General features: G+C 35.8%; 2 protein-coding genes across 2 annotated transcripts; one reads left to right on the forward strand and one right to left on the reverse strand.

Annotated features, from left to right (window-relative positions):
• The first annotated feature begins 20 nt into the window (after window positions 1-20).
• Window positions 21-8,718, forward strand: LOC126610827 (vacuolar sorting protein 18-like). The gene is made up of 23 exons (XM_050278968.1): window positions 21-340; window positions 762-974; window positions 1,084-1,223; window positions 1,323-1,418; window positions 1,516-1,583; window positions 1,771-1,872; window positions 2,062-2,206; window positions 2,417-2,560; window positions 2,659-2,778; window positions 2,944-3,000; window positions 3,564-3,623; window positions 3,713-3,820; window positions 4,105-4,247; window positions 4,509-4,587; window positions 4,746-4,808; window positions 4,947-5,077; window positions 5,433-5,538; window positions 5,947-6,135; window positions 6,535-6,762; window positions 7,156-7,311; window positions 7,412-7,573; window positions 7,805-7,921; window positions 8,175-8,718. Exons 1-23 carry the CDS (start codon window positions 178-180, stop codon window positions 8,346-8,348), a joined length of 2,964 nt encoding a protein of 987 aa, XP_050134925.1. The 5' UTR covers window positions 21-177; the 3' UTR covers window positions 8,349-8,718.
• A 4,564-nt stretch (window positions 8,719-13,282) lies between these two features.
• On the reverse strand, window positions 13,283-13,882 carry LOC126610828 (uncharacterized). The gene is made up of 2 exons (XM_050278969.1): window positions 13,769-13,882; window positions 13,283-13,470 (listed from the first exon to the last, which is right to left on the reverse strand). The coding sequence occupies exons 1-2, from the start codon at window positions 13,863-13,865 to the stop codon at window positions 13,283-13,285; spliced, it is 285 nt and encodes a 94-aa protein (XP_050134926.1). The 5' UTR covers window positions 13,866-13,882.
• Window positions 13,883-22,356: the final 8,474 nt, after the last annotated feature.

Raw genomic sequence — 22,356 nt, forward strand, 5'->3', positions numbered from 1 at the left:
CCGGTAAGGCAGAGGATCCAGGTAGACGCTGGACCGTTCCGATCAGCGGCACTTGGCCCTCTGCAACTCCAAAACTCGTGCTAACTTCAGCTTCTTCTTCCAGTGAGCCGTTAGGGGGTCTGTTTGTACGCCTGGATAAAGATTTCGGACTAAATTATCCCGGAATTGGATTCGAAGATGGATTCAGGGAGGCAGGTGTTCACGGTGGATCTTCTGGAACGATATGCGGCCAAGGGGCGCGGAAATATCACCTGTATGGCTGCCGGAAACGACGTCATTTTGCTCGGAACCAGTAAAGGTTGGATCATTCGACACGATTTCGGCGTCGGCGATTCGTTTGGTACGTTACTCTTATCCAATCCTTTCGTTTGGTACTTTCAATTCTTTGCCAATTCACAATTTTTTCATTTGATGAGAATTTAGAATTCAATCTTTTGTAATTGACGTGAAATTCTAGACCTTCATCTCAAATTAGTGATTTTTTTTATTTAATTTTTTTTTGCAGAGAAAGTCTTGAATTCCTGTCAAATTTCGGATTTTGATCCGAGCTTATATGCTTAGTGATAGTGTTTAGCGTAATTAGCTAGATAGGATATGATTAGTAGCAATTTACTTGATTGATTGAGCTGATTAGAACAGTGTTTTGCTTTAGTTGCTAAGAGACCCGTTGTCGAATTCGGTTGACTAGATTGTTTTGCTTTCTATTTTGTGTATGGTATGATCAAACAATGCTTGATGGTTGTTGTTTATTTGAGCTATAGATATTGATCTCTCTGTGGGTCGTCCTGGGGAGCAATCCATCCATAGAGTTTTTGTTGATCCTGGAGGGAGCCACTGCATTGCCACCATTGTTGGGAGTGGGGGTGCTGACACGTTCTATACTCATGCAAAATGGACCAAGCCCCGTCTTTTAACCAAGCTAAAGGGTCTTGTTATGAATGCCGTTGCCTGGAACAGACAACAGATTACAGAAGGTAATTTGTCAGTCCATTGACTATTTTCCCCCATTGCATTTGGATGGAGGGTTTGTGCATATTGACTCATTTGAGCTATTGTGTGTGATTTTGTTCGTAAAAATCTCAGCTTCAACAAAGGAAGTCATTCTCGGTACAGACAATGGCCAACTTTATGAAATGGCAGTCGACGAGAAGGATAAGAAGGAGAAATACGTAAAGTTTTTGTTCGAATTATTGGAACTTCCCGAGGCTTTCATGAGTTTGCAGGTAATCTTTGATCACCTTCTCTAATAGAGAATTGATTTGACAGTTATACCAATTTGCAACTCTACGCATCAGGATCTTGATCTCATTCTTTGTGTGCAGATGGAAACAGCAACCATTCTCAGTGGGACTAGATACTATGTAATGGCTGTAACTCCTACAAGACTCTATTCTTTTACTGGTATTGGATCACTGGAAGTAAGTTTTCTTCCAAGCCTAGTGAAATTGTCATTTCCAGTGACAATATATTTGTTGCTGTTACAATTCTCATAATCTGAATATTCTGCGTTTCTAGACTGTTTTTGCTAGTTACTCGGAACAAACAGTGCATTTCATGGAACTTCCTGGTGAAATTCCTAACAGGCAAGTGTTTATGTTGACACTACTAAAATTATTTTCGAAATGGGATAAAAATATTCCCTTTTTTTTTTTTTTGGGAATCATTGTTCCTTTTATTAAATAAACTGTTACCTTTGATTTGCAAAATTGTTGATGTACTGTTTCCTGTCATTCTTGTTGAGCTTTCTGGTTTCACTTTGTCATCTTTCAGTGAACTGCATTTCTATATCAAGCAAAGAAGAGCAATACATTTTGCATGGCTTTCTGGTGCTGGTATATATCATGGTGGTTTAAATTTTGGAGCACAACATAGGTACAAGATAACATTCTTCTGTTCTTCCTTCTTTTCTGATGGCATTGTCTGTCTAGATTCTGATCATTCTGTCTTCTACTGAGTAGTTTTATGGTTGACATTGTGAAACTTGTTAATAGCATTCCTTGATATATTTAATATTTAATGATTGTTAGCATATAACCTTCCCCTAATTTATCTCTTTTGCAGTTCTCCTGATGGAGATGAAAATTTTGTGGAGAACAAGGCTCTTTTGAACTATTCAACTTTGAGTGGGGGTTCTGAAGCGGTGAAACCCAGTTCTATGGCAGTTTCAGAATTTCATTTCTTGCTTCTTATCGGGAATAGGGTTAAGGTATTCACATTTTAATTCTCTGAATAACTTTTTTCTTCTCAGTGCTGTTATCTCTATGTCCCTGTTGAGTATCATGTTATGAACTGCTGCTGGTGCTAAGCATTAGGTTAAATGCATTAGATATGTGATTCTTTTATTATTCACAGAATACTGCTGAATACTGTACCTGCCCCCTTTTTAGCTTCCATTATGAGTGTAATTCTTTTGTAGGTCGTAAATAGAATAAGTGAGCAAACTATTGAGGAGCTTCAGTTTGAGCAAACACCCGAAGCAGTTTCAAGGGGTGTCACTGGATTGTGTAGTGATGCCACTGCTGGGTTGTTCTATGCATATGATCAAAACTCTGTATTTCAGGTTTGCGTCTTCAATTGCCTAAATATTTTCTGAATTTAGTTCATTTTCCATCAGACAGTAAAGTTGTCCGTACTGCTGAATTTGAGAACATAATGTAGGTGTCTGTTAATGATGAAGGCCGAGACATGTGGAAAGTTTACCTGGACATGAAGGAGTATGCAGCTGCTTTGGCAAATTGCCGCGACCCACTTCAGAGGGACCAAGTATATTTGGTGCAGGTCGTATCTAAGTGATGGTTATACTCATTGTCGCTTATTGTAATTCATTCTCACTATGGCACTTAATTAAAAAAATGTGAAGATTATTGCGTTACTGGTTGTATATGTGTCTTCTCAATCTTGTATTTACCTGGGTAGTCAGTAACGAAGTAATTTGATTTGCAGGCTGAAGCTGCATTTTCCGCCAAGGATTATCTTAGAGCAGCATCATTCTATGCAAAAGTGAATTCTCTATTTCCTTGATCTGTTTTCCCATATATTTATTGCAATAATGGCTATAGGTGCAGCAGGCCATTTGTTGTTTATTAATGATAATATGATTCTTATCTAATCTTATTGCCTCGATTTTTCGGTTTTGGTTATATTTATACTAGATTTGAACGTACTTCTAATTGTGCAGTCACATGGATTACATTTAGGAATATGCTTCACTTACTGAGATATTGTGTGGTAGCTATTAAACTATAAAGTACACATTGTTTTTGTCTTGATGTTTCTCATATTGTAAGGCAATATCTAAGAAATTACCAGTTAATATCTTTTCAGTGAACAACTACATTACTAATATCGTTAAATTGAAATTGGCTACCCTTTCCATTCTATCACAGTCTGATCACCCAGGTCTCATATTTGATGGATGCTGAGAGTAACTGAATTAGTGATTTAATATGGTAGAAGCATAATAACAATGATTTTCCTGCCACTTCTCTATGATTGTTTTGATTTATTTCTAGTTATTATAACTTGTTACAGCTCATTTATTAAATTATGGGATTGTCTTGCAGATTAATTACATATTGTCATTCGAGGAGATCACTTTGAAGTTTATCACTGTAAATGAACAGGTACTTGCAAAATGTTCCTTGCACCGTCTGTGTTTTTGATTTGGTATTAAATTCTTATGCATTTTTTATTTTACTTGGCATGCTTGCAGGATGCTTTAAGAACCTTTCTGTTGTGGAAACTTGATAGCCTTGCAGTGGATGACAAATGCCAAGTAACAATGATTTCGACATGGGCAACTGAACTGTACTTGGATAAGGTCTTACTTAGCTCTTGGATAAAGAACTAGTTTTTTTTTTTCTTACCTCTCCTGCCTTATACTGGATAGCTTGTAAATGTTGCATTCTTTTTTCTTAATGCATATCAAAGGGCAAGAAGGATAATTAATGACGATGCATTCTGCTTAAGATAAAATCTGAGAACATCTTCCTTTTGACACTGTCGTCAGTTTATGCACACTTAAAATAGAATAATGTAGACGTTGAAAGTTTCCTTTTACCTGAAGTTACGAAGCCATCACTAATATGTTGTTTTTCATTGTAGATAAATCGTCTACTGTTGGAAGATGATACTGCAGTGGATAATCGTAATTCAGAGTATCACTTGATCATTAAAGAGTTTCGTGCATTTCTTAGTGACTCCAAGGATGTTTTGGATGAGGCAACTACCATGAGACTTTTAGAAAGGTAATTGTCATTGAATTTGTTTTGAATTGTTCATCTCGCACCATTCTTTTTAAATTCTTATACAGCTGTGGAATCCCATATGCTAATATCATGTTGTTTAAATGTATCAGCAGAAGAAAATGTCATTTTTAAATATTATCATCTACAATTAGATTATTGTGAAAGATCTGTGCCATTAGGTACTTGGTGGGTCTTTCTCTTTAGATTATATTATAGTTGAAAGAATACTAAAACAAAGGATCCTCTGGCTACATGCTGCAGTTATGGCCGAGTCGAAGAATTGGTTTTTTTTGCTAGTCTGAAGGAACAGTATGAAATTGTAGTCCACCATTATATTCAGGTGCTTTATGCTTCCAATTTATTTCTTATTTGGTTTCAGATTCTTGTCATTATCACCTGTTTTGCTACTTCCATGGTTTCTTTTAGTTTTTTATTTTTTTATTTTTTATAAATGTCCTTCTAGTCATGCTTGATTTACATTGACTGAATGCACATTAGCAAGGAGAGGCAAAGAAAGCATTGGAGGTGCTCCAAAAACCTACTGTTCCTATAGATCTTCAGGTATGGGTTATGTTCTCTGGTTTGGTGTTTGAAATTTTTCCCAAACAGGTTCCAGATGTTCTCAAGTGTTTATGTGTTATAATATTATTAGTATATATGTGTTTTATTTTATCAAATTATGCAATCCTTCACTTGCAGTACAAGTTTGCACCAGACCTAATCATGCTTGATGCATATGAAGCTGTGGAGTCATGGATGACTACAAACAACCTCAATCCAAGGAAACTCATTCCTGCAATGATGCGTTATTCAAGTGAACCACATGCAAGGTATTATCTCATGTTCATACTGGACTAGAAATTGCAATTATGAATTGAAGATCTGGATAAGGCTCTTTAGATACTAATCAATTTCCCTTAACACAAAAAGAGCACATATCCACTATATTTTATTTGTTGATTTAGACATAACACTTGAAATTTCTAATTCATTGTGAGAAGTAGCGTATTGCAATGCCTTCTTTGAATACATGTACCCCTCCTTTCGCATGACATATTAGGTTCCCATGGTGTATTTTATACTTTGGTCACTGAAGTATTTTATACTTTAGTTAATGATGCATTTAAAATTTAAAGCTTTACTCTTCTTTCTTACTGCTACTAATTTATTTTATATCACATGCAGAAATGAAACACACGAAGTCATCAAATATTTGGAATACTGTGTTCATCGTTTGCATAATGAGGATCCTGGTGTTCACAACTTGCTATTATCACTATATGCCAAACAGGTTGATTTCTTGAAGAATTTGATATGATTTTAGTATGATCTTGGTTTACAGGCGTATACACATACATACATACATACTTACATTATTAATTATTATATACATCTTTTAAAAACTGTGATGTCCCCGCTTTGCGAGGGTTGGGGGGTTCAAAACGTTTATCGTATGCAACCTTACCCTTGCTTTGCAAGGAGGCTGTTTCCACAACTCGAAAGTAGGAAAATATTTTGTAGCTTGAAATTTGCAGAAAAATCACATCCTGAGTTTAAAAGTGAATTTTAGGCTTATAGCCATATCTCTTACTTTCCCCTCGGTTTATTTCAGATGAAATTATATGTATGCGAGAATTTCTTTGCCTTGTAGCCATATCTATATATGAATGCGTTTCATTGCTTTCACAATAATTTACAGGAAGACGACGGTGCACTTTTGCGTTTCCTTCAATTCAAGTTTGGAAAAGGACGGGAAATTGGCCCAGAGTTCTTCTATGATCCCAAGTATGCTTTACGCCTTTGCCTCAAGGAAAAGCGAATGCGTGCCTGTGTTCATATATATAGTATGATGTCCATGCATGAAGAAGCAGTTGCTCTTGCCCTGCAGGTATAGTTTGAGGCTATGTTTTTGCGATTCAACTATTATTGCCCCAATCTATATATTGTTTTACTTGTAGCAAAAGGATTTCAATTTACATAATGTTCTCGTTTTTGGATACCAAGGGTCCTCTCTGGTTTATTTATTTGTTAGAACTACCTTTACGACATGTGCTGCCATTGGGATAGTTAAGATTGAGGTTATCTGAATGTTGAAGTAGTTATAAATTCCGTGTATCTTGTTTCTCCAACTCAATGGGAATAGGAACAATCACCTCCACCTAATATTCTCTTCTCCAGTGGAACCCAGGAAAATCTAATTGTTACCTAATTCTTTTACGGTTATATAATTGTAAGTTGAAATGGTTTTATCCTATTGTTTCATAACTTGTTCTTTTGGTGCCTTAAGGTTGATCCTGAGCTTGCTATGGCTGAGGCTGACAAGGTTGAAGATGATGAGGACCTGAGAAAGAAGCTTTGGCTCATGGTTGCGAAGCATGTTATAGAACAGGAAAAGGGAGCTAAAAGGGAGAACATTCGGAAGGCAATAGCATTTCTTAAGGAGACTGATGGCCTTTTAAAGATAGAGGATATATTACCATTCTTTCCGGACTTTGCCCTCATTGATGACTTCAAGGTAGAACTATCATACCCTTCTGCTTTGTCATGGTTTGTAATGTTTATAATGATTCAAGTCTTTTGCGAAGTTTCAAGCTTTCTTCTTTTCCGCCAGAAGTGATTTTTTCCGATTTTGTTTTTGTTGGCCACTTTACATATGATTTGTGATGTTGAATTGTGAATTTATTTGCATGCATGGAAACATGTTTTATTGTGTTCTGGTTACAGTGAATATGATTATATAGCTTTATTTGTTTCCCCTTTAGGTTACCTCTTTGTCAATTGCTATAGTGGTTGTTTATATATTAGATTTCCATTATGAAGTGGTTTTCAGAATATTTACTTGTGTGGTGCTGTTGGAACTATTAGTTTTCAGCACGTTGGATTTTGAACTGAATCTGTATGTATGTAGGAGGCAATTTGCTCGTCATTAGAGGATTACAACAATCAAATTGAAGAACTGAAGCAAGAGATGAATGATGCAACACATGGTGCCGATAACATTAGAAATGACATTAGTGCACTTGCTCAAAGATATGCTGTGATTGATCGTGATGAAGAATGCGGGGTATTGCTCATGTTGATGTTATAGTTTCAAGCTAAATTGAATTTGCTCATACTTTCATTTCTTTTTCCAATATTTGCTGTTCTTTTTCTTCTTCTATCAGGTTTGTCGGCGTAAGATTTTAACTGTGGGTAGGGAGTATCAGTTGGCTAGAGGCTATGCATCCGTAGGCCAAATGGCTCCATTCTATGTGTTTCCATGCGGACATGCCTTCCATGCCGAATGCCTGATTGCCCACGTCACACGTAGTACAAATGAAGCTCAAGTAAGTTGAAGTATTGTTTTCTGTTTTCTTCTCTTTTATCATTATCAGCTCGTAATAACATAGTATTCTGCAAAAGCTTTACAATGTGCGCCCAAGTAGTTGAAGTGTAAGAAATACTTTGGGCTAGATGATGCTTGTGCCAGTTGAATTAATGTTTTTGTTTGGTATGAAATGTATTTCAGTAACAGGAATTTTCTATAACTTGCCCCATTTTTTTATTGTGTATTGTAGGCAGAGTATATATTGGATCTGCAGAAGCAGCTTACTCTACTTGACGGGGAAGCTAGGAAGGATTCAAATGGTAGCCTTACTGAGGAAACCATAACAAGCATGGCCCCCGTAGATAAGGTCTGCATTTTGATCTTCTTTTGCTTTACATCGTATTTTATTTGATTTATTCTCTGTTTGGTTATTAGCCATTTTCGATAAGTTTCTATTTGATATCAACTATTTTCATATGTACGATTTCAACTTAACTTTGCAGTTTCTGGTGATAGTTTTACAAATGTATCTACATTACATTGTTTTTTATTTGATCTCTAATTGATTCATGAAATTAAGATCTGTATAGTAAGCTAAACCGAGTATTTCATGTTGGCAGCTGCGGTCGCAGTTGGATGATGCAGTGGCCAGCGAATGCCCATTTTGTGGGGACTTGATGATCCGTGAGATCTCTCTACCTTTCATCCTGCCTGTGGAGCAACAGCAGAATACTTCATGGGAGATAAAATCGCATAATCTTGGACACCAGAGGAGCCTGGGTTTATCTTTATGATCGTCTTTCTCTTCGTACGGGTGCCATGTGAGTTGTGTACTCCTACAGAGATGTCTCGTTGCCAGTTGCGGAACTTTGTTATCTTTCTTCTTTTGTAACAATTTGTTTGGCGTCATAAGGGCTGTTAACAGTGCCCTTGTTGCTTGTATAATTTTTTTTGTACCCTTCGGGCGGGCATTTCCGCTTCCTCATCTTTATCAGGGGATTTTGGGGCCCTACACGGTATGTAGTTACAAAATGGTTCCAAGTTGTTGTCAAAGAAACACTATTTGCAGTGATTACTTTTCAATGGCTTTAAACACCGAGACTGTATTGTAAGTGAACCATGCTGACTATTTTTGGAAAGAGATTTGAATTTTCGAGCTCTTAATTATTGGACCACTGTAGTAAATTTGCAAATTTGGGTTAGATCAGTCGGCCAAGAGTTATGTGCCCGCTCCCTTACGCCGCCATCCAAGTTCGACTTGCCCTCTATAGAGTACTTTAAAATACTCTTGTTACAAAATAAAATGGTAGATTTGAAAATCTATATATAAAGCCAATGAAAAAGATGAATAGTGATTTTGGTGTCACCACAAAAATATTTGGACAAAAATGCCCCCAAGATAAAAAACTTCAAAGGCATTCCAAAATAATGCATCAAATAAGGTAGGGGCATTTTCATCATTTTAACAGTATTTTTTTTAATAATTAATTTTTTTTGTGGTTTGTTTGTTTTTGTTTTGAATTAGTATCTCACAATAGGTTGGCAATAATGTAATTCAATTTCTCTATTTTTAAACAAGTTCAAAACATCTTAAGAGGTGTGTAATGTCTGTTATAAAAAAATGTATTTCGCACGCGGATAATAATGTGATTAAATTAGTTGTCAAATGATTTTTTTTATTTTTTTTAACAAACGATATTATCTACATTAAGGGGGAAGGGGGTGGGCTTAGTCTTACAATGAGCTAGCAATAATGTGATTTAATCAGTTGTTTTTTAAATATTATTTTCTCTATTTTTAAACATATTCAAAACATCTTAAGAGGCGTGTAATGCCGGTTATAGAAAATGTCTTTCTCACGCGGATAATAATGTGATTAAATTAGTTGTCAAATGATTGTTTTTTCTTATAACAAACGATATTATTTATACTAAGGAGGAGGGGTTTACTTAGCCTCACAACAGGCTAGCAATAATGTGATTCAATCCGTTGTTTATTAAATATTATTTTCTTTATTTTTAAACACGTTCAAAACATCTTAAGAGGCGTGTAATGCCGGTTATTGACACACCCCGACCTGGAATGTCCACTAGGACTCCGAATCGAGCTGTGATGGCCGACACCAGGAAGGTGACGAAGCCATAAAATGTAGTGATGTGGAAAATGTGAATAAATTTAAACCTAAAAGTGCCTAAATACAAGAGTGTGATGTGAGCAGGAATGAACCCATTTATAATAAGGCTTATACCCTCAAAGGTAGCCACCTATACTGAGATTTGCCAAGAATCCTCGTCGATAAGAAAGCTCAGCTACTAAAACCAGGAGGGGCGAAAAACAAGGGTGTGTGGGCCTGAAAATAAAGTTTTATAAAAACCTTTCTGAAAACATTGTAACCCATCGCTGTAAAACAAGTATAGTTTCCCGAAAATCATACTACGTATAAGTATGAAATCAAATGCATGCCAACAATAAATCTAGAAATATGCCACATCAGAATATCTCAATGGCAATATAAATATAATTATGTGCTCAATAATTTATAATAGCACGCAAGTCGGAGTCACTTAATGTGACCTGTATGACTGCACCTATTGCTCATCAATCTATGCTAACACACGAGTCAGAGTCACCTGGTGTGACCTGTACGACAAGCTAGGTGTGATAATATACGTTATAGTGCTACGATCACGTGAAAGCTAGAGCTATGCGTGGGTCGCCTACGAGTAGGAGTCACCTAATGCGACTTATACGATAGGCTAGCACCTAACTTGGATCTAAGGTGAGCATGTGGTGCGGGAGGTGAACAATCACGTGAAGACTGGCCCTGGCCCAAGACGGGAGCACTAACATCGGGGTGCAGCAATGATGAGTGAACTATATGAGTATAAGCATGCCATAATGATGCAATAACTCCAATCAACATAATAAACTTACCTGAACTTACCTGCACATCTCGTAGGATCATCTTGGTATTTCACAATAGTGCAAACATTTCTCATAACATAATTTAATAATGGCATGAAGTACATAAATCAATTCAAAAGAATTTGTGGAAACTATCAACCATATATATATATATATACTATAAAAAAAGAAAAGACCCACTCACCTGAGGTCCGCGCTACAACTCTCTAGCACGAATATCGAGGGTCACAAACAATCAACGCCTAGAACAATTATCAAATCACATCTCAGAATTCTTATCGATAGAACACGTAACTTACATAAACACATCCCCAAGGACGTTCTAGAATGGTTTGAAACCCATTGACCAAAAGTCAATTGTCGATCAAAGGTCTACGATAGGGTCCATAACCCTACGTAACTCAATTCGGAAAGATCCATATGTCAGATTCCCAATCCGTAAGTTTCTAAGATCCTCAAATATTACGTATTATAATGTACTAAAGTTTGGTGATGATCCAACGGTCAGATCGTCAATTCATATAAGGATCAAATGTGGTCTCTATCAAAACTATGTCCAAACGATGAGATTTCATCAATCGGACTTCACATATAGAATTGGGGTATCAAATTTAGCCTAGGAAGGTCAAGGGGTGTCTCGGTCCATGCACCGCTGCACACGGCGGTCGGCCTCCCTGACTCGCCGGAAAAATCAACTATTTCTAAAAATTCTCAAATTTTACAAGAATGAATATCTCAATGATTAGAGCAAGTTTTATACCTTTGTTCAAGTCCAATTTGACCGGGAAAAGCTTCAAATCGTTACGAACCCACCAGAACCCTAGAAATTGGTGGCTTTCGATTCGACTTCTCCGGTGTTCCGCCGCCTCCAAAGTTGTTTGGGCTTTGTTCTAGGCCTCAAGGGAAGTCTAATGATGGTGGTAATTGGAGGGAATCATTTCACAAATGGTGGTTCTCGCCATGACTCATTTGGAACCCCCACGAGTTCGATGGTTTCGTTCTCCTCAAATCGGGGGTTAAAGGAACTGGGTTTTGGTTGGAAATGGAAGAGGTGTTGATATTGAGTGACTTCCAGGTGGTGGGTGACTGTGAATCGCTAGAAAAACCGCCCAAAAAGGTGTCGGAAAACATGGTGGAAGTCGGCCGGGTTGCACACGGGAAACGGGTCAAGGTGGATCTGGGTTGACTGCATCTCCCACTCTCTCCTTTCCCTCCTGACCCTTTGTCTGATGGGTCAGACTCTCATCCCTCATCTCCTGATTTGTTCCTCATCTCCCTCTCTTCTCTTCCGATTGGGCAATTATGCCCAATCCCTTCTCCTCTATTTCTCCTCCTCCTTGATTCCTTTCTTTTCCCTTCTCAACCACACACGTGGCATACCAATTTATTAGTATAAAATAGTATACTATAATTAAAATAGTGATTCCTTCAAAATACTTTCGGATTCGTAGCTCTATAAAACTTTAATCGTACATCTGATTTTGATTCCGCTTTCGCCTACGCGTTCGTATCGTTGAGTACTTCAAGAATACACTAAAAGAATATTTCGTACGTCTCATTATATGTTGGTCAACGAAAGTCAATACCATTGCCTCTAGGACATTTTTGTAAATTCACATTTTAAAAATAAATAAAAACGTAAAATTAGGGACGGGTTGTCAAAGTTATAAAAAAGGTTTTTTGCATGTGAATAATAATGTGATTAAATTACATTAAATTAGTTGTCAAATGATTGGTTTTTTTTTTTTAACAAACGATATTATCTACGCTAAGGGGGATGTGGTGTGTTTAGCCTCACAATAGACTAGCAATAATGTGATCCAATCAGTTGTTTATTAAATATTATTTTCTCTATTTTTAAACTCGTTTAAAACATCTTAAGATGCGTGTAATGCCGGTTATAGAAAAGGTCTTTCGCACACGAATAATAATGTGATTAAATTAGTTGTCGAATTATTGTTTTTTTTTTTTTAACAAACGATATTATCTACACTAAGAGAGAGTGGGTGGTCTTAACCTCACAATGGGCTAGCAATAATGTGATTCAATCAATTGTTTATTAAATATTATTTTCTCTATTCTTAATGTAAATTCTATAGAGACCGATTTTATTATGTGAATTCAGCTGCTTGAATTAGTTTATGAAGGGTTTCTTCTAGCATGATCTAAGATTATTCATTTACTTCAAATATTTGACTTTCCTTTTGTCAATTTACGCATATAAATACATTTAAAACGTGTAAATCGTGCGTAGCACGCCTTGATTCAAAAAATGTCTTATGCATGCACATGAGCACGTTCAAGAAGGCTAGTAAATAAATAAATTGGATGGTGGATACTGATCAAATCGCTAGATGCCTACACTTACGTCCGCATAGTATATTTCTACGTCAAGTTGGTTTGCTACCCGCTTATCAAAGGTGGGGTCTGTCCTCTCTGAGGATTTGGGGCATGCTTAATGAATCACTGCTCGACTTATTCATCATACAATCAATTACTTTAATGCCCTATTTAATTACAAGCACACACTACTAGATTTGACAGCATAATATACTTCTAGTGTAAACAACAATATTTTAACCCATTTAGTGGAGTCGGTTGTATGAATTTTAGAAAGCCACAATTCACCAACAATTTCTTCTTATTTATTTATTTCTTTATCAAAAGTGAAAAACTATTAAAAAAAAAAGAAGAAAAAAAGTGGAATCTGGAAATAACATTGATGCTTGCTTGTGCTCTTTTTATTCATGCATTTATTTTCTCTTGTTGAACTCGAAGTCTCCCCTCTTCAGGCTCCCAGCGCTTATTTTGTTGTTCCAGCAATACAAAGCCATTGACCAACAAATATGGTGTTGCAGTTGATGTTAGGGTTGATTGCAAAGAAGTGAGCAGTCAGCTTGAACTTGCCCATGATTCCATTGCAAGTATCCCCAGCTTCTACCCCATAAACTTTTTGGCATCTTAGAGTTGCTTTCACACCCCCAAACCCAACTACACCATCAAATATTCATAAAACAAAAATCAACCACAAAACGCAACATATCAATATCCCATATAATCTCACAAAAGAAATTGTTATTAGCTCTCCTAAAATGTCAATTTGCATTTTTCCCTCATTTTGTAATTTACATTGGCAAGGGTACGGTGTTTGCTTGATGACTTGCTAGAGTGCCAATAACAACTCCCTAAAAAATGAGAAGATTTCATTTCATTTTATTTTACAAAAAACGATGATACGTGATTACCATTCATAATTGGACAATTAAAATTCTAATACCATAAAGCTTACTGTCGCCTATTTGTTTGCCCTCAGCAAAGGAGATGATGAGAAAAAGGCAGAGCATGAGAACCAAATTAAGGGACTTGTTAGATATAACCACAGCCATTTTTGCTTTATTATGTGATTGTATATTAGTCTTAGAAAATAAGTGTGTTTAGTGCGTTGGGTGATGATTTGATGAGAGTGTAAAGCCATATTTATAGGTCGAGATTGTATGCCTAGTTGGAAGCCGGCTTGTCCAACGTCCATTTTCTAGTGTATTTGCTTTGGTTTCCCAAAGTAATTATATTTTTGTTTAATCAGTTTTTGTGATCGTGAACAACATGTTGTGTGTTTCAGGAATATTGCGCATTGGGCAGGCTTAGCTGCCTCTGTATAATTTGCTATGTCCTGCTCGCCCATTTGTCTCATTTTCTTGTTGTTTGCTAAGATCTTTCTTTCTGAAAGGACCTACAACAAGAAGGATTTAGGCTTATTTTTTAGGGAACTTTAACGAAAAGCATCCGATACTGTTCACTTTAACGAAAAACCACATTTTTACACTAAAAAGTCAATCCTGGTACTATTCACTTTACCATTTATTTTGTCCTTATCATTAAAACTCAAAGTTTTCAAGCCATTTTTATTAGTTTTCCTTATTTTTTATCTACGCCTTCTGGAACTCGATTTTAATCTCCTTCTAACTTAAAAGTCGTCACTTTATTTTCTAGAACTCAAAGTTCGTTTCACTTTGCTCCCTGGAACTCGATTTGATTCCATTTTGCTCCCTGAAACTTGAAAGTCGTCTTTATAAAACTCAAAATTCGCTCCACATTGCCTTAAATCTGTTAATTTCTTACGTGGGTTTGATTTAGGTGCGCCAAGGTAATCAATTTTTTTTTTCATCTCTTTAATTTCTTTTAAACTTATATTCTCTGATTGTTAAATGTTAACATAACATGGAGATTTATAATTAAATTTATTGCACATGTAGCATAGTCTTTATAGGCGTTGGATCCCACATATGTTTTAGGAGGTGACCTACAAGTTTTTGGGAGAAGAGAGAGTCCACGGACTAAATTTTAAGTTTCAGACATTAAAGTGATGACTTTTGAGTTAAGGTGAACAAAATAAAATCAAAATAGGGTTACAGGGAGCATAGCTAAAATAAGCCAAGGAGTCATCGTTGGTGTATATTATCATTGTAGTATTTTGTGACAATGATGGTTTTTTTTTTTTTATACATAATATTTCATGATTGACAAGTAATATCAAGGTGGCACCCCTGTGCTACCTACCTTGGTCTCCTACAACTATATTACCCATTATTCTCATTTTTTTTACATGAAAAGGTGGGATCTTAATTTAAGGAATATTGTTCAGATAGGATGCTTGCATGCATTTTTTAGATGATGATTGTAATAGCATTCACATGATACTGATTATCATTGTTTACATCTGACAACACCTAATTTGATCCTATGTTTAATGCTTTTTCATCCTGTGATGGGATGCTTTTACGGAAGGATACTACTAGAGATGTTGAATTAATTTTCTGCGTTATAGTACTCTTATATAGAAGAGGGGAACACTATTCATGTCAATCCATGGATATATATAATATAAGGTGATGAAACAAAATCATCACAGGCAACAACACTATATATTGGAGAAAAGGAAATCGTAGAGAGGACATGAAAGCTAGAGTATAACTAGCTCATCCTCTTTATTTATACAATTATATAATTAATTCTCTCAACTGAACACGGTCAATCGATTAATTGCAGCTTAATTCACAGTCCCTTCGGTACACAGCCATTGACCCACAAAGAAGTTATCGCAGTTGAGATTAGGGTTGATAGAAAGGAAGGAATCAGAAGTCAGTTTGAACTTTTGAATAACAGATTCGCATGTATCACCCTCCTCAGCACCATAAACTGACTCGCAAACTACATCTCCCTTCTCTCCGAATCCAACTGCTACATTAATAATGCATGTATCAGATATGAGAACTCATATAGTTTTTTTACTAATATTTATGTATATACGAAACTAAGAAAAACAAGCATATATGAATAAATATTCTTACTGCCGAGCTGTCTACTCTCAGCAATGGAAATCATCAGAACAAGAGAGAGCACTAGAATCAAGTTAAGAGTTGTTGCCATTTTGTTGTTAGCCTTAGCCATCTCTGCCTTCTTAATCTCTATGATTAGTATTAAGTAAAAACTGTGGTTTCTCTGTTGGTTGTGCTTTAGAGAGTGGCCAGGAGTGTGTATTTATAGATAGAGAAAAGCCCACAAAACAAAGTTTGTGATCGAGAGCTAGGAGCATTGTAAACTTGATTCTTGGTTCAAGAGGGACGGCTTCTACATTGTTCAAGAGGGCCGGTTCGGTTAACATTGAGCAGAACACATGCATGAAAGAAAAAAAAAATATTGAAAAAGGGCTCATTGCAGGCCATGGTATACTTTTGTGGATCAATGTTGCATGAGACAATTACCAGCCGTCTTACATTTTTTTGGTATTTTCATAGTTTATTTGATAGTATGCCTAAAAAAATAAGAAAGTAAATTATATAACTTGGGGACACTGATAAAGTTACATGAGTGATCACCATCAATTTTGCATGATTAAACTTCAGTCTGTGACTCGGTTAAGTAAAATTAACATGATATTCATCATCTCCATCCTTTATGTGATAGCATCCTAGCTATATATAGGTTAGGTTTGGTTAGTTTATTCGACAACATACTAAATGAGTAATTAAATCCCATAGTGTGAATTTAATTGTCCAAGCGTTAAAAAAAAAAAAAATGTCTCCATATGAAAGATAATTGCCTAAAAATATTATGTAGGGGTATTGGAAGCAACTAAAGCACACAAGTAACGGTGTTTCGTATTCTTTCTTTCTATACGATTCTCAAATATCAAAGTAGTTGATTTTAATGATCTGAGAATCAAAAGGTGAAGACAAGTTAAGAAGTGAAGATTTGTTAGTGCTACTCTTAACTAAACTTTTTCTTATGTCATTGATAATTTGGGGATGTTTATGCATTCTTTGCACAATTTTAATAGTGTCTAATTTGTAACCAAGTATCCTATTGATTTCAGTCTCGATTTATAATTTGAAAATTTTTCTTGTACTCGGAGATAAAACTCAAAAAATTAAAAATGACAAAATAGAAAATTTTTCTGGTATTTTGCTAATCGGAGCTAAAGCTCAAAAAATTAAAAATATAAAAAATGCTCAGAAAAAATATGTTCGTAAAACAGAAACATATACGTACTCCAATGAATGTGTACTAGTCCATTAGAAACGGCGATAAAGCTCAGAAAATTAAAAATGCCAAGCACCCTATACCATCAGAAATGATCAGAAAAAATATATTCGTAAAACTAAACGTATTTTAATGGATCATAAAACGTATAGTTCATTCGAATTAGAATAACTTGTAAAATAATCCATTACTATATAGTTAAAATAGTCAATTTATTTTGATCGAGCCGCCTAATTTCATTCCCAGATGTCCAATGGAGTGGCGTATTTAAACTAATTCAGTTCCTAATTTTACTTTCATTTTAGTAAATAATAAACACAATAAATTGAAATACCAAAACCGTTCTCTTATTCATGGTTTTCATTTTATCTCCACAATTTTGTACAATTTACATAAATGATTCCATCCGAGTTAACTCAATAATTGAGTTGTCCGTTTCAACTATCTGTTTCCATGACGCTCGTCAACGGAGCAACTCCCGAGTCCCGATCAACTCTCTTAACTTTTTTCCGCCGGAAAAATTCCGATCTCCGGCGACCTTAGCCCTGACCCCAACAGTTCAAGTACATGACTTTTTGGATAGACTCGTCCGCGTGGTTCCGTCTCTCCTCGCAATTCTCCAACACTCCGGAGAAATCCGATCCAACTGCGCCGGATAACGGTCGGAGATCCGATGATGCGTCGCCGCCAGCGAAAGATGATCGCCTCCGGTTTAGCTGAAAGGATTTTAGGCCGGATTTCCACTTATGTCCATGGTCGACGGGGCCTTGCACCACGGCCACGCTCGCCGCCATCCACACTCGACTCAGTTGATTCATTGTACAAAGATCTCTTAACTTGAAAATTGAAGGTGAGACGATCGTTTTGTTTGATGATGTGTGTTCTTGAGTGGTTGGTTTCAGCGTTGTATTGAGGAGACAAAGGCGTTTATTTATAGGCAAAGGTGAAAGGTGGGAAGTGATACTGCGTTTCGTGAAACCGGTGGTTTATGGGTGAGTGGGAAGTGGTTTTGGGAGAAAAGTGGTGACTTAGTTATGCGTGGTGGCCCATTTGTTTTGGCGTTTTCTCTTTTGCTTTGGAGGTATCAATGATTCCTAAAATTTAATAATTGATTGTGTCCAAACTTCACATTGTGATTTTATCCTCAGTTTCTCGCCGATTGTGATTTGTGATGTGATGTTAATATTCTTTTTTGTTTTTGCAAATTGATGTTAATTATGTTCATTCAGTTTAGGAGATTATTTATTGTTGATTGTGAGCTTAATTTTCAGAATCTCCAATACGTGTGTTTCGCTAACGAACAAACTTCGTAATTGAAATTGTTATATTCTTAATTATTATTTAAAGATTATATATATAAAAAAATATTTAATTTGGAGATGGTTTAGTTATTCATGTGTGTCAACTAATCGATAGTTGGATAACAAATAGTGTTCTCATGATGAGTCATCTATTTGTTGATGTATATAAATTGCTAAATGTTCTCTTAAGTGACTGATCATTGACAAATATAATTTTTAGATAATGATATTGAAAATTAACGTCCAATTATAAAGTTGAACTAGTAAATATACGTTAATTATACATGGGAGATAAGTAGGTACCCCTGGAAGAACACAAGCATTATCCTTTCAAAATGAATAGTACTTGTGTTTTACATGTGAGGGAACGTGCTTGTCCTCCGCAAAAAATCAACGTAGTTTTATTAAACGTATTTCATAATCAAAATTGTTCATACTTAGTAATAACAATATTATGTGAGCCAAATCAATTGCGTGTGGGTTATAGACGACTGTGAGTAGTACAAATAATTGAGCTACTATCACAGACACGAAGCATGGTGATTAGAAGATCGGTGTGCTTTTAAAACAAAAGTCGAAATTGTATAAACGATAATAATTGCATCCCTCTATGAGGAGGATGTACATATTCTTTCATTTACAAATAACGTGCTTAATTTATCGAAATCATTCAATTTATTAAGTTTCATTAAAGATCACACGTACTAAAGTCACTTAAATTGAAGAATGTTTACTCATATAAACGTATCATATAAATAGATAATTCATTATGGATATGATACTTTAAACCCACACGTCTTTTTGTTATGTAAATTTGGATGATTAATTAATATATGATTGAAATAATTTTTTATGGTGATTTTCAAATAAAAATTAAGAAATTGAACAGTTTTGATTATAAAATTTGTACAACCATGATATTTGTTAGGTCTTGTGCTCCTCACCGAGGGACTTACTTGTCCTTTTCCACTTATGTTTAACAAAACTTTAGAATCCAAATACCATAATCATAACTGTTTCTTCTCTTTGTCATTATATTTTTAAGTAATTATATTTAAATTAGAGATCTTTCATCCATTTATATGCATAAAACAAATGAAACGTTCATCATGAGAATACTACTAGTTACCAAACAGTTGATTAGTTTAACATATCTGGATAACTAAACGATCTCTAAATTGAATAATTGTTTTTCATATATGATTTGTAGATGATGAAAAAAAGAAGAATGATTTCAATTATGATATGTGGATTGTAATAGTTCATTAATTGTGAGTGATAAAACAAGTAAATTCTCGTGATAAAACAAGTAAATTCTCGTGGAGAGACATAAGCATTATCGTTAAGAAAATATGAAAGATAAAGCTAAGATAATTAAATACTAGATTGAGTACTCAAAGAAAAACTTTCTACTTTTATGCATTAATATTTTTTGCTACAAGTTGTATCTGGAGATAAACATTTGAATTCGGGACACCATTCATAACGTGTAACAATCATTAGATTATACTATTCATTATCTTTTGATTTAATACAAACATTGTTTAGACAATACACTGTTCTTTATTAGACTTTTCTAACAAGTTGGATGAGATCGATCGCGATATGCAATGATGAAACCCTAGAAGACGAAATGAAGAGAAAAAGAATCTTTGTAGTAGCTAGAAGGCAGCCAATGAGGGCAAACAGGTGTCGTGCTTATCCGAACTTTCCCCTTCAATCTCATGACTCGTCGCTCGTGCATCCCGCCAGTGCAAACACGTGTACGTACAACATCGTTTCATCGTCCCCTGCTACCCTTACGTCCTCTTTCAGCATGTGGCTCGCCACTTGTCCTCCTCCCCTAGTTATCCTATAGGGTGCGTTTGATACGCAGACGGGACGGAACGGAACGAAGGTGTAATTTTTGAAAAAAATATGGGGTATATTTGTCTTAAAATGGTAAAACATTGTGTTCCACAGACGTGGAACAAACCCGTTCCAAGGGGGAGGTGGAACGCAAAAAACACCCAAAATCTGTCCCGTGGAACAGCCCGTTCCACCCATTTTTGGCGCACCAAACGCGGGACGGAACGCCTCGTCCCGTTCGATCCCGTCCCGTCCCACGTACCAAACGCACCCATAAGGATTGTGATTTTCACACGTCCTTTACTACTTTTCTCACATCTCTTCTTATTTTTAGTTAAATGGTATCGTACTATTTAATCTTTCATATATACCATTTTTACTTTTTTATGGTAATTAATGAAAGATTAAATAAAGAGAGGTATATATGAAAGATTAAATAGCTGGATACCAATTAAGTAGTAAAAAAATAAGAAGGGTGTGGGAAAAGTAGTTAAGGGTGTGTGAAAATCACAACCCATCCTATAAAACCTCAGGGGTAGTTTCGTCTTTCCGATGTGATCGGAGAGTGGATAAGGTTACGGAGGGAGAGGGACACGTGAGCAGGCAGTGCCGGCGGCCCTTTTGTGCGTTTTGGCGCCATGGGTGGTCATGCTCATGGGGGCATGCATGGCCATCACGTGCTTTGACGTGGGGTCTGTCGTCTCTATTATCCTCTGGTTTTAAAGCTTTTAAAATGAATAATTTTTTGCTTTTGTTTTTAGTATTCCGATCTTTGAGCTTTTTGGACGGGTGAGATTTCATGCAGCGCGAACGAACGGTGTCTGATATTAGTCGGTTGATCATCCGACGGTCGCTTCTTTTTCCCTTTTCTGTTGAAAACTCGACCAACAACATTAAACTTTCATTATTGTTTTTGGATCAGAACTTTGTTTTTTCTTCAAATTTTCATTTCATATGTGTCGAGAAAATTTTGTCTGGACCTCGTATGAGTTGTATTGTATCATGTCGATATATTGACGAATACAAATTTTGGGAAAATTTGGTTACGGTTGTACGGTATCATCATCAATCATGTTTATGCAAAGAAAACTTGCATGAAAGGTATGTATATTCATATTTATACTGTTTAGAGAATATTTTATTTTTTAGAGTTAATGTCACATTTTGAATTTGCGAATACGTAATCCTATCAACATGAACATTCTTGCTGAAGTAAAATAATTTCTAACTTCTGAAGCATGTTTATAGATTCTTAACATGAAACTTTTATATTTCCATATTGCATCTTCAAGATTATCTCCTTCCCCCCTTCTAACTTCTCAAAACGTTTCTAGGTCAACAGTATTTTTTTCAATCACACATCTATTAAAAAATAACCTCTTTGGAGTTGGAAATTTTGTTTGGTCACAACTTTATGACAATATAGAGGTTTTACCGTATAAGTAATTGGGTATTGGCTATTTGTAATCTCTATTACAATCGAAAAGTGTCTTCAAGTTTAAATTCTCACCTCTGTTGAGAGGTGATCAAAAGAGAGATTTTTCTGATCGAGTTAAGTTTAACTAGTTGACATGGTATGGTATGAATCTATATGAAATAATTGTAGATACATTGTTAGAGAGAATGGGATTGTGTACTTAAATATAGAATGGTTGGCAATAACCCTATATATGTATGTGGTGATAATGAAGATATAGAGATACTAACTGACTGAAGTTGCCAAGTTAATAGAGAAATACTTTTTTGAATGTGGAGAGGAAGAGGAGAGGTGGCTTACGATTGTAGGCATTTCCTAGCACACACTAGGATAAATCGTGAAATACAAATGAATTGTAACTCGAGTTGTAAACATTACTAAAGTTTTATATTCGATTTTGTCTCCGAATATCACTTATTTTCAGTTGTTAGATATTCTTAGGGATTGAGTTTAGGATGAGAAGATTCATCATGGCTGTCACATACAATGGATGGGGATCAAATTACAACTTGCTTCCCACCATGTACATTCTGTTTATTTTTATCCTTACTGCAGATGGGTCACCTGATATAGAGTGGGACTTCCATTTCACTAAGGAGGTCCACCACTCATCAGGCATCAGTTTTGACTAATAATTGTGTTTACTATATGCTCTCTAGTCATTATCAGAGTGGGGGAGCTGGTGGAAATTGTACAAGAACTGGTCCCCAT

Source organism: Malus sylvestris, chromosome 17 (assembly GCF_916048215.2).
Source record: "Malus sylvestris chromosome 17, drMalSylv7.2, whole genome shotgun sequence".
NCBI lineage: Eukaryota > Viridiplantae > Streptophyta > Magnoliopsida > Rosales > Rosaceae > Malus > Malus sylvestris.

Excerpts from the sequence above, each read along its gene's own strand:
- LOC126610827 (XM_050278968.1), top strand. The coding sequence starts at position 178 with ATGGATTCAGGGAGGCAGGTGTTCACGGTGGATCTTCTGGAACGATAT. Across the intron at positions 4,588-4,745 it reads TAGTCCACCATTATATTCAG|CAAGGAGAGGCAAAGAAAGC; the intron begins GTGCTTTATGCT and ends AATGCACATTAG. Across the intron at positions 6,136-6,534 it reads CAGTTGCTCTTGCCCTGCAG|GTTGATCCTGAGCTTGCTAT; the intron begins GTATAGTTTGAG and ends TGGTGCCTTAAG.
- LOC126610828 (XM_050278969.1), bottom strand. The coding sequence starts at position 13,865 with ATGGCTGTGGTTATATCTAACAAGTCCCTTAATTTGGTTCTCATGCTC. Across the intron at positions 13,471-13,768 it reads GGGCAAACAAATAGGCGACA|TTGGGTTTGGGGGTGTGAAA; the intron begins GTAAGCTTTATG and ends TTGATGGTGTAG.